General features: G+C 40.4%; 1 protein-coding gene across 1 annotated transcript; it reads left to right on the top strand.

The window, feature by feature from the left end:
* The first annotated feature begins 4393 nt into the window (after positions 1 to 4393).
* On the top strand, positions 4394 to 8404 carry LOC117318259 (uncharacterized protein K02A2.6-like). The gene has a single exon (XM_033873265.1). It carries the CDS (start codon positions 4394 to 4396, stop codon positions 8402 to 8404), a length of 4011 nt encoding a protein of 1336 aa, XP_033729156.1.
* Positions 8405 to 13438: the final 5034 nt, after the last annotated feature.

Here is a 13438-nt window from a genome sequence, read left to right as displayed (position 1 = left end):
ACTTCTTTAAATTCTTCTGGTAGTGGTTGATCCCAGTCGACCGTCCCGGCTACCATGTTTCGAAGAAGGATTTTACCTTGTACTGTCACTGGAGAAAGAAACCCGAGGGGGTCGTACAAACTGTTTATAGTAGATAGAACTCCACGACGTGTGTACGGTTTGGACTCGGTAGGTATATTGAATGTAAAGACGTCAGTCTCCAGTATCCAGCAAAGACCAAGGCTACGTTGAGTAGGAAGGGAATCAATGCCGATTTCAATCTTTCTTCGGTCATGTCTTTTTCGGAATCGTTATAGGCGTTATTTGTGAGAAAAAAATTAGCTGTTTTATGATGAGGACGAAATGTCGTGGAGCGAAACTTTGGGGTCATGTGTTGTCACACGAGTAAATATGATAATGATAATGATGCGACAGTGTTCACAGTTTATATACTTATGTAACAGGCGGGGTGGGGTCAACCTGTTTAGTCTTGAACAGCTATATAGCTAAATGGTGTACCTAGGTTCTGTAGTATATTATTAAAATGACAACACAACAATGTCGACCATGTTGAGAACTGTAATGAAACTAACATCAAGACCCTGATGTGGGTCAATACAAAACAACCACACAGGTTATGCGAAAAGCACCCATTATACAACAGGTTCGATACTCGGCGTTCCGTACCAGTATATAAAGCACGAAAGGCAGATAAACATTATAAGACGTATATTTATTAGGCCGTTACCCCGTGGGATATTCGACGAGTTTACGTGTTACAAAATAAAGAAACCGTTCTGCCCCCTGGCCGAGACATACAAGAGTCTTAAGAAATGGTAGTTGTGCAGTAGCATCCACAAGCCTAATGGTGTTTTTTTCCAAAACACCCTCTTCCCATGCATGTCGGAATAAACCTGGGAATATTCATTTGTTTACAATGTTACAAGGGGCAGCGGACAAATATTCCGAACAAACTTTATTGTAGCTTTTGTTGAAAAGGCCAAACACTGACCTATCCAAGAGTTGGAGGAAGTGTGTGGTGTGAGGGGGGAAATAATAAAATTGAAATGTTTTCTGTTATTGCCAATTGCAATAAGCCGAGGATCTCGTGCGACCCATGGCCATCAAGCAGAAGTAAATGTGGGCGCTCCACACACGAACCACTGTTCGCAAAGTTCTTCATTCATCCAGACTGATCGCGTCAGCGGTGTTGTAACCGAAAAGACATTTTGATGTTTTGCCCTTTCAGAAAAAATGTTCAATATACATGTATAAGTATTTAAAACGGTTCACACTACCAGATCACTCGCAAAATAATATTTCAATCACAAATGATTCATATAAAATACAACGTAAAACATAATTTCATGAAGACAAAACACGATATAAATCCCTGGAGAAAATATTACAACTAGGAATACGGTAATACTTTTATTGTAAGGGTTAACAGTGTTTATAAGCCGGACCCAATATCGGAGAACGTACCGGTACTCTAAAAAAAAATCATTATCCGTGTACCAGGGTGATTAAAACGGTGACACAATACAATCCATTGGAATGTCACGTCTTTTAAACATTAATTTTTTTTTAAAGTGTCGTTAACAAATCCATCAATTCAGATATTGGCGCTATGCTGGCAAATTGTTGTGGTACTTCCTCCAATGTCTCCCGTACCACTCCCGGAAAGTCGGCGAACTCAGGGTCCACACCTTCCGAGTAACCAATAGATGTATCCCTTCGGACTTACTGGACTCCCATCTGTAAATGTGGCGGAGGTCCGAGTCATTGATATCATGATGGTTTGTGTACCGTCATTGCATATAAACGCACCACCTCGTTTTCGCTGACGTCACTATACTCTAGATATGCATGCAGTTTATCCGCCGGCCAACTACTGTCTGAACTTTCCTGCAAACCATCACAAGAAAAAAAACATTGTTCTGTTCATATATATAGTTCATCAATATTCCAATTATTTCTTTTGTCACTGCCCTGCAGGTAGGGCTTAAGAATTGTACCTGCTGCCCCCATTACATGATCGTAAGAGGCGACTAAATTTGGGATCTTATCTTTCCTATTCTTTCTGAACAACTTTCTTCTTCCTAATGTCTCCCTTGACAATGCCTCACTTTTGGCCTTTAGTTGAGCGTTCGCCCCTGTGAGGAAGGCTTTGGCTTCTGTTCCCTGGCCAATACATACCAGAGTCTTTAGAAAGGGTAGTTGCTACTCCTGTTTAGCGCACAGCATATTGGGAGTGGGACGACTGGTTGGCCCGTTGTCAGTATAATGTGACTGGGTGGGGTGTGCTGCTGGGTGTCCTCGGCAGTATGCGTCAGTGAGGTAGCACTATAAATCGGCAAAAGTTCCGGCCTATCACAAGGAGACTTAGCACGAACATACCGCAGCCTCCCAAAACATACATACGCACTCACCACACTCATACATGTCGCATGCGCGGGAGGCCGTCCTTAAATGACCTTAGCTGTTAATAGGACGTTTAACAAAATAAACCAAATCAAAGAAAAAAAACAAAATAAGGTAATATTTCGACATGTTCATTGTACTAAAATTACTATTACTATACATATATATAAAGTATATAAGACAGCAAAACTATAGTGCATATACAATATGTCAAATGGAAGTAATTATGAAGAAAAAACGAAAATATTTGCTGGTCATGATGAATTAATTGATGACTGAAAACAATATATGTAAACAAAACAAAATTTTAATAATGTCCTATTTTAATGGTACATTGCATTGGTGGTCCATGGAATGTTCATTGTTCCATTAGTGCATGATTAGACAAAACAAAATGGTTCCATTATATCAAAGATTAAAAAACTAGTTACAATTCATGAAGGAAAAAGCGTCTAAGAAAACAAAACTAATAATTGGATGACAACGGAGACCCATGGAATGGTTTATGTTCCATTATTGACCTTAAGAGTCTCTATGAAAACAGAACACAATTTACATTATTGTATGAATTTCTATTCAGTGTTGTATTAAGGGACATATGTGTTTTGTCATTTTTGGACAGTGTTCAGATCTTTATCCATGTTCACAGCAACAGGAAGGGATGTAGATGATGCGTCTTTGGCACTGATGAAGGTTGAGGTGGAAATTTCGCATCCATTTTGGTGACTGATATCGACTCTATATCTAAAAGATATTCCTCCAGCAGTTCAGTCGACAATGCGGAGTCCAAAATGTCCTGTTTGTTCTGTGAAGATAAAAATGTCACAAGAACAGAGTTGTATATTTGTAGTTTCTGTCCTGTGGTGAAACTACCAGAAGCAGTGTAGGAATGCACCATGGCGTCTGACCGCTGTCGCAAACCGCAGTTTGTACATCTATAAAATTTAGTATCAATCAAGTTTTGAGTTGTTGTTTTTTTTTTTTTTTTGCATGCAGAGCAGGCTTTAGTTGAAATCACCATGACATTGGCGAAATAGCCGGTCAGTGTGTTGGTGGATGAAGTCTCTTGTTCAAGGATGTCTTCGCTGATGAAGACATCTTTTGTCCTGGTGATTTCTGTAGTTGCTGTTGTAGTTAGGGATTTGACATTATTGAAATGGCGTGTAGATAGATTGAAGAAGCAGTAGGACTTGTGAACCTGTTTGTTCCAAACAGTAAGCGATATGCAAGCGGTGTTGTCTGCAATTGTCACATCCTGTTTTTCCATATCTTGCCCTCTAACTTGCAATGTTGAAGGTGTGTTGGAGTTCAGAACTTGTGTAGAGAGTGACACATATTGGTTTGTTTACCGTCCTATTAACAGCTAAGGTCATTTAAGGACGGCCTCCCGTGCGTGGGACATGGATGCGTGTGATGTTTGTGTTAAGTCTCCTTGTGATAGGCCGGATCTTTTGCCGATTTAGAATGCTACCTCACTGAAGCATACTGCCGAAGACACCCAGCAGCACACCCCACCCGGTCACATTATACTGACAACGAGCGAACCAGTCGTCCCTCTCCTAATTTGCTGAACACTAAGCAGGAGCAGCAACTAGTGAACTACCATTTTTAAAGACTCTGGTATGTCTCGGCCAGGGGACAGAACCCAAAGCCTTCCTCACAGGGGCGAACGCTCAACTAAAGGCCAAAAGTGGTCAAGGGAAGAAGAAAGTTGTTAAGAGAGAAGAGAAAAGATAATGTTATGTATGGATCCGTTACCATCGGTGGTCATTATTCTGATGTTAGTACGTTCCTATAACAGAACCGCATGGTTCCGGTTTGTGTACTGCGCATGTTTGTAATGTTGTGACCCGCCATTAAAATGTTCCAAGCAGTGGTGCGTTGTCCTGGTAGTTTATAAGTAAAAGAACCAATACAAACACAACAGTGGCGACGAGGATCGACGTAAACTATCATCGGAACAACACCTGAAACAGAAAAACTGCAAGGTATGGCTGTAAGACACGGAAATATCGAGGAATTCGATATAAATTCTCAGAATTGGGACGAGTACATCGAACGTTTAGAACATTATTTTGTGGCTAACACTGTGGATGATGATGCTATAAAGCGTTCCATATTACTGACTGTATGTGGCAGTAAGACATACGGACTTATTCGGAATGTAGTGAGTCCTGAAAAACCCAGTGATATAACGTACGATGAACTGAAAACGGCTATTGGCACACACCTTAAACCCAAACCGTTGGTCATAGCGGAAAGGTTCAAATTCCACCAACGTAAACAGAGGGAAGGAGAAACGGTGAGTCAATTCTTAGCTGAACTTCGTAAATTAAGCGAACATTGTAATTTTGAAGGCTTTCTTAACGATGCAATACGTGATAGATTCGTGTGTGGATTATCCTCCACTGCAACACAGCGTAAACTACTCTCAGAATCTGATCTCACATTGAAAAGAGCCATGGACATTGCAATTAGTATGGAGATGGCTGACAGCGAATCTCGTAAACTTAAGGAAACAGTGTTTGATGATGGTAAGAATGCGGAAAGGACACACAAAGTGTTTACACAATGCTTTCGTTGTGGTAAGAACAATCATAATGCAGACAATTGTTACTACAAAAACAGCAAATGTCACAAATGTCACGAAAACGGACATCTGAGTAAAATGTGTCATGTCAACAAATCGCGACAGAATGTAAACAAACCGCGATCACATCAAAGTACTGAAAGTACTGGTGGTACTCCAGGAAACAAAAAGGGACATAAAATGAAGAAAAAAAGTCCTAAGGTCAACTTTGTGGATTTTGACATGGATTCTTCTGGTGTCCAGGATACTGAACAACAGTACTCATGGCCTCTATTCTCAATCAATTCTGGTGGTCATAAAGAAATAAACATTGATTTGTTAATTGACAACAAACAACAGAAAATGGAATTAGATACTGGCGCTTCAGTTTCGTTGATGTCGGAAAAGGAGTACAAACAGAAGTATGATGGAAAACTTAACAAGTCATCAACAGTATTAAGAACATACACCGGTCAGCTTTTACCAGTTGTCGGAGAAAAATCTGTTACTGTACAGTATGGAGACCAACATCTATCGCTACCAATACTTGTTGTCAAAGCTGATGGACCAGCATTGCTGGGTAGGAACTGGTTAAGTCAATTAAAACTTAATTGGCAGTCCATCAAGTACACCATCCATGATAACTTGGAGAAGGAAATCTTCCAGAAATACAAGGTTTGCAATGAAGAGCTTGGTACTGTGAAAGGTGTAACTGCGACACTTCGATTGAAAGATAACTGTACACCAAAGTTTTTCAAACCAAGGCCCGTGCCTTTTGCTCTAAAGGACAAGATTGGTGAAGAGCTTGAACGCTTGGAAAAGGCCGGTATTCTCAGAAAAGTGGAGAGTTCTGATTGGGGCACTCCTATTGTACCAGTGTTGAAGCCTGATGGATCTGTGAGGATATGTGGGGACTATAAAGTCACTATCAATCCCTACTTGGATGTTCCAGAATATCCTTTACCCACAAGTGAAGAGTTGTTTGCAAAGTTGAATGGTGGAGAACAGTTCTCAAAACTTGATTTGACTAGTGCGTATCAACAAGTACTCTTAGACGAGGAGTCGCGAAACCTTGTAACCATAAACACACACCAAGGTTTGTACCAGTATACGCGTCTTCCATTTGGAGTTGCGGCTGCACCAGCTATTTTTCAACGCACAATGGATCAAGTCCTGCAAGGAATTGAGGGTGTCGGATGCATATTAGATGATATTCTAATTACGGGGAAATCTGACGTGGAACACCGTCACAATCTTCATACGACACTACAGCGACTTGAAAATTTCGGTATACGACTACGGAAAGACAAATGTTTTTTCCTTCGCGATGAAGTAGAATATTTCGCATTCAAAGTCAACAAAGAAGGTATCCACCCTTCACCGAGAAAAGTGGAAGCCATTTTGAAATTGGCTGATCCTCAGAATAAGCGTGAACTTCAATCTTGGCTCGGTATTGTGAATTATTACCGGAAATTCATTCCCAACATGGCGACTGTCCTTGAGCCTCTTACTCATCTGCTTGCCAATGATGTCGAATGGCAATGGAGCCCAACATGTGCGAATGTGTGTGAGACTATCAAGAAACTTTTGGTTTCATCTGAAGTTATGGTACATTATGACCCAAAGAAACCATTGACGTTAGCTGTCGATGCTTCATCATATGGACTTGGAGCTGTTATCTCGCACACCATTGGGTCGAACGACAAACCCATAGCGTATGTTTCGCGCACCTTGACATCTGCGGAAAGGAATTATTCGCAGATAGAAAAAGAAGCGTTAGCGATTATCTTTGGAATTCAACGGTTTCACCAGTATCTGTACGGGCGACGTTTTACCCTATTGACGGACCATGAACCGCTGACAACTATCTTGGGACCAAAGAAGGGCATTCCGGTTTTGGCCGCGTCTCGATTGCAAAGATGGGCGATACAGTTATCTGCGTACCAGTTCGACATAAAGTTTCGTTCAACGGATAAAAACGGAAATGCTGATGTGTTATCACGTTTTCCTATGAAAGAGGAGGAAAGTGGAGTTGACGACAACTATGTGTTCTATGAGGAAGCTCAGTTAGTGAACAAAATGCAAGTTAACAGCTTACCTGTTACTGCTATGCGTATCGCTGCGGCAACAAAAAGAGATACAACTTTGGCACGCGTAATAGAATTTACCCGAAGTGGATGGCCAAATGTGGAAATGGGAGATGAACTTAAACCATATCACAGAATTCGTGATGAACTGACCATGGAGGAAGGATGCTTACTCAGAGGAGTACGAGTAATCATTCCGAACCAATATCAAAGTGAAATATTAAATGAACTGCATAGCAACCATCCAGGAATTGTTAGAATGAAATCCCTGGCTCGGTTACATGCATGGTGGCCAAACATGGATGTGGATATTGAACGGAAAGTGTCGGGCTGTGAGGCATGTCAGAAAGTACTACCAAATGCACCGAAATCTCCTGCAAACCCTTGGAGATGGCCGTCAGCACCATGGAACCGTATTCATATCGATTTTGCTGGACCATTCATGAGTGAAATGTTCATGGTAGTGGTCGATGCACATTCAAAGTGGTTAGATGTGATACGCATGTCTTCCACGACCACAGCCAGTACTATCAACGCGTTGAGGTATCTATTCGCGTCGTATGGTTTACCCAAAGAACTAGTTTCAGATAATGGACCGCAATTTACTGCAGCAGAGTTTGTCACATTCTTGAAAGAAAATGGAGTACGTCATATACTTTCTGCACCTTATCACCCCAGCTCAAACGGCGAGGCAGAGAGAGCTGTACGTACATTCAAGCAAGCTATGAAATCCCTGGTTCAGTCAGATAGTAGTCTGAACCAGAAACTTGCTTCGTTTTTGTTGTCGTACCGTACAACACCACCCAGTGAACTATTCTTGGGAAGGAAGTTGAGGACCAGGTTGGATAGTATGCGTCCAGATCTTTCTGGGAAAATTCAACAAAAGACTACACCAACAGAGTCAAAAACACGATTGTTCGAAATTGGTGACATTGTCATTACTCGCGACTACCGTGGAAACCCACGGAAACCTTCATGGATCAAAGGTATTGTTATCCGCAAGCTAGGACCAATGACATATACCATTCAGGTGGACAACCTTATATGGAAAAGACATGTGGATCAAATACGTACATGTGATCCAGCTTGTAACTTTGAACCAAGAGAGCAAGCAGTTCCAGACACTCAAAATTCTCTGGACAGTCTTCCAGGTATCTTACCTAATCCAACCATTGGTACTCAGAGGATTCCTTCAGCAGATTGTTCAATTATGATTCAAACCAGTGAAGTAGCTACTTCTACACCAGATACTGACCAGACTGATCCATCGACCAATGTGACACACGAACATCGCTATCCGCGTCGTGATATAATCAAACCATCGCGTCTGATTGAAAACTGTTAAATTTATAGCAGTGTGTTTAGTTCAGTGTTTATTGTGTTAAAGATTCATGTTGATTTTTTGGACATTGAACTTATGAACTTTAATTTGTTTAATTTTAACGAACATGTGAGCTAAGAAAGCTGTAATTAATTACAGATTATTATGGATAAGGGAAACCTTTCTTGAGAGAGGGAAAAGTGTTATGTATGTATCCGTTACTATCCGTGGTCATTATCCTGATGTTAGTACGTTCCTATAACAGAACCGCATGGTTCCGGTTTGTGTACTGCGCATGTTTGTAATGTTGTGACCCGCCATTAAAATGTTCTAAGCAGTGGTGCGTTGTCCTGGTAGTTTATAAGTAAAAGAACCAATACAAACACAACATAGTCCACAATCTTTAGGGCTTTTTGTTTGTTATCCGACAACACATCAGTATTTATGGGAGATAAAAAACGCTCACCTGTGCCTGTACTACCAGTTGTCGCCAGTCCCACTTCTGCGGCTGGAGTAGGGTTAGATCTAGATCTACAGTGCGTGGATTCCGATGTGTTCATCACGGTAGCGTTCCGTAGGGCTTCTCGTTCTTTTTCGATTTTTGCTCGTAGCTCGAGTTGTTTGGCGGGCCAGCTGTAGTTTTTTCAGCTGTAGCTGTAAAGCCTGTACTTCGGCATCGTCTGGTAGGGGATTAGCATCAGCTTCCGTCTCTACAACTAGGTCGTTTTGTAAATGTTCCGCCTCCGTCGCTAAGGCATTTTGTACATGTTCAATAGCGTTTTCGTTGTCCGCCATTCCTAGTGCCGGCTGCTGTTGGAAGGAGTCGTGAAACTCGTCTCCATCGGAGTCTTCGTTTTCTAATACTTGCTGAATGATGTTGTTTAATCTGGCGCCTGCGTTGGGTCGTCGTTGACGATCCATGTTGGTATTCAGTATATGGTCTTTGCGATGAGTAAGTAGCGATTAAGCAATTAGGCAGCAAGCCTACCGCAAGCACATGGCGGCAGCAGCATGATACAGCAAGCACATGGGAATTGAAAACGAGGCCCTGAACATCTTAGCGAGAGCTAGCAAAAATACGAAACTAATAACACGTTATTCCCCTTAGTACACTACAGACGATCTTCATGCAACAAAAGAGTGATTATTCCGCGAATAAATGGTATAAAACGAGTGTAAAAGGATCGGCTTTTCACCTCAAACCGACACCTTTAAAATATTTATACCCAGGTTCGGTGATCGTGGGTCCGTCAGGGTCTTACATTCTGGGTCATAATTTGTACGTGAAGTCTGGCAAATAAACACCAACTCAAGATATATAAAGTTCAGGTAGTTTTATTAGGATACCACTAAACACTATGTAAAAATATACAGAGACACAGGGACAAATTATACAATTCTGTCACGTACTCAACACACACATACTATAGGACAACATGACAGTAGTTTAGTAAACTAGCGGCTACATGGCCATACTATAACGATAGTACACAAAACTACTGACTGGCGAACTACACAGGTGTACCGGCTTATATAGACAACCGCGGCAATCCGCACGTGCAATATTCGCGCCAAATTACCTGTACTCGGAACACTTCCGCTGTCAAATGACTTAAGGAATTCCGAATAGTATAAACAGCCGGTATATCGAACAATACAGTCGTAACTTGTAAGTAGACAGTCACCATATAATCTATTCAATAAAGTTTATAAATTCCTCAACTTTTACACTCCTCCCCCCTTAAGACAAAAGTTACAACTTTTTGTCAAAATGTACATAATTTGTAAACTTTGATGACAAAGAAATATATCTCAGCAGATCGTATAAAAACTACACAGGTCTGCACAACATCAGCTTTAACACACAATTGTAGTTTCAAAGTACAACGTCACTACAAACATACTTTCACAAAGTTTTGTACACAATTAAGGCTCCGATCAGTTCTGATGGAGATGCCAACTTACTACCTATAAACAATGATCATACATATATATTTGATTCAACACATGATACAATCTTCAAAAACATTTAACATAAATAGGAATACGTCCCTCTCACGAACTCTTCTAAAAACATGTAAACAAACATTATAGGTGCTACAAAAATAATCACATAATTTAGCATAGAATCCATTACTACAAAATAATTCATGAACCCTGCCTGTTAATTACATAATGTACAATGTGACAGTAGATTTGGGATGAAATTCATTACTAAAAATAATTCATGAATTCATAGACAACATATCAACCAGAAATCGAACACCTACATTCCATACACTGCACATCACTCGTGTAAAGTTACACACTAAACAATCAGATTGAGCACACACAACAATCACAAACATGACTTAAATCATTATATCCACTCCCCTAGAAACCTATATTGCAAAATGTAATGATAGTGTTACTTCATGTATGTTACAACATCAATATAAAAATGGAACTTCAATCACAGAACTACACAGCACACTCCTCTCTGTGTTAATAGCTTCAAGAGCATAATTCAAAGTGCTCAGTAAACAGTTTTCTCATGAATATGCTTACCATGCCAGGGTAACATGGTCAACCATTGCGTTTTACCAAAACTACCTACATGGTTGCTCACTCTTCAGAAGCATAAACACAATAAAAACAATTTCCTGTATAACAAAATAACAATACAATAAAATATAAGACAAAATGCATAACAAAACAAGCACTTGATTATCTCGAGCTCTGCCACATCAGATTCATTTTGTACATAACCACAGACAATATGTACAGAATCACTACATAATGGCAAGATACACTAAGTATCCAGTTCCAGTAACTTTTAAGTATCCAAATCACAAAGTATTTTAAGCTGTACACACAATGAAAGCAACTCGCACAAAAACACAGCTTCCGGCAAAACACAAAGTCATTTACTACCCATTAGTTGCTACTCCAATAGTTGGTTCCACTATACCCACTGTACTTATGAGATAGACATACCTCTACAACCTCTAAGTGACGTTACTAGTCAGCTAGCACTGAGACAATCTCACACACCCATAGTTAGCTCTAGGTTGACCCGACTCCTTTCCTTCAGAGTCATATTCTAAAATGGATTCCTCTTCCATATTTAGACAGGAAATCTTATCACTCCAAGAATTCCACACTACTAACTACACAAGTAGTTCAACCAAGCAACAAAAGTATCCTTATAAAGTTTAATATAAACCACAAACACTGCTAACCTGTCACCTGAGGCTGAGTACAGCATTATCACTTCTGCTTTTCAACTCTGGCCTCCTAGCCTTTGGTATAGATTTAAACTTAAACTAACACTCCACCTTCACCATACCCTGTAGCATTAACAAAGGAAACCTCTGACTATATTATTCAACCAAGCCAATTATAACAACTTTTCCAACGACAGATTAAAGACGGGTCCCTGTGTTCAACATACTTCCGGTATACATCAGGATTTTCCCGGAAATACCAAGTTTATTTATAAAACTGCCACTCACTCCAAGTAAACACACACAAACAAAGTCTATTTGCCATTGCTTCACTTCAGTTTTACAAATCTCATCGCACCAACATTTCAAAAATGCCCAAAACGGGTTACCAAGATCCTGGTCAGTACGGCACCAATGTAAAAGAATCGGCTTTTCACCTCAAACCGACACCTTTAAAATATTTATACCCAGGTTCGGTGATCTTGGGTCCGTCAGGGTCTTACATTCTGGGTCATAATTTGTACGTGAAGTCTGGCAAATAAACACCAACTCAAGATATATAAAGTTCAGGTAGTTTTATTAGGATACCACTAAACACTATGTAAAAATATACAGAGACACAGGGACAAATTATACAATTCTGTCACGTACTCAACACACACATACTATAGGACAACATGACAGTAGTTTAGTAAACTAGCGGCTACATGGCCATACTATAACGATAGTACACAAAACTACTGACAGTGAGTGTTACCATAACAGTCTAACAAAGACTTTCATTCTGACTACGTGAGTCGGGGAGAGCTGAGCCAGGCAGTCCTACAAAGACTTTCCATCTGACTACGTGAGTCGGGGAGAGCTGAGCCAGGCAGTCCTACAAAGACTTTCCATCTGACTGGCGAACTACACAGGTGTACCGGCTTATATAGACAACCGCGGCAATCCGCACGTGCAATATTCGCGCCAAATTACCTGTACTCGGAACACTTCCGCTGTCAAATGACTAAGGAATTCCGAATAGTATAAACAGCCGGTATATCGAACAATACAGTCGTAACTTGTAAGTAGACAGTCACCATATAATCTATTTAATAAAGTTTATAAATTCCTCAACTTTTACACGAGTACAAATCCTGTAATAAGTGGTAAGTAGCCAATGCATATGATATTATTTCACTCTCACAACTTTCCATCTATTTAAAACATGAGAAATATTTTTGGGACATCATTTTTTGTGGTATCATTTGGCAAGATATTTTGGGACGTTAGGATAAAAATTTGGGACATTGTGATATTGGGGCGAAACGTCTGGCACCCGTGTGTCGTTTACGCTCAAACCATTTCGACCCGGAGAGGTATAACACCCAAAAACAAGCTCAGGGTTACGAACAACATTATTAGTCAGGTTTATCGTTAAGTTAGAGATGCAACTTATTTGATACATATGTAGACGTGTGTCACATATGTACAAACAGCACCCGGCTCACTACCCTGTATCGGCCCGTCAACCTAGGTTCGTTGGGTTTGCTTGTCAATGTTGGTGAAGGCGACTTGACTCAGTTAACCATATAACGTACGAGGACCTCGAGTCGTCACTTCCAATCATATTTTTATTGCTACATATTCGTGTGGTGTATTTAGGCTAAGGAGTCGTATACCATTTGAAGCAAAATGTGTTGACTTTAATTTGGCTTATGTGTTGGTATTGTATAATGTACAATACTAAGGTAGTTTTGTTGAATGTAAGAGAAGGTCGGGGGTGACGGGCTCAGGACCGGTGTGTCCATAGATCGTCATGACAGACGCCCCAATGTCGTCAACATGGCCAATGTCGTTTCGTTTTGTTTAA

Source organism: Pecten maximus, unplaced genomic scaffold (assembly GCF_902652985.1).
Source record: "Pecten maximus unplaced genomic scaffold, xPecMax1.1, whole genome shotgun sequence".
NCBI classification, from domain to species: Eukaryota; Metazoa; Mollusca; class Bivalvia; order Pectinida; family Pectinidae; genus Pecten; species Pecten maximus.
Note: the sequence above shows the minus strand (reverse complement) of the source record. Positions and strands in the feature narration are given on the sequence as shown.

Bases quoted from the DNA above. Each gene is read 5' to 3' on its own strand.
- LOC117318259 (XM_033873265.1), top strand. From the start codon at position 4,394: ATGGCTGTAAGACACGGAAATATCGAGGAATTCGATATAAATTCTCAG.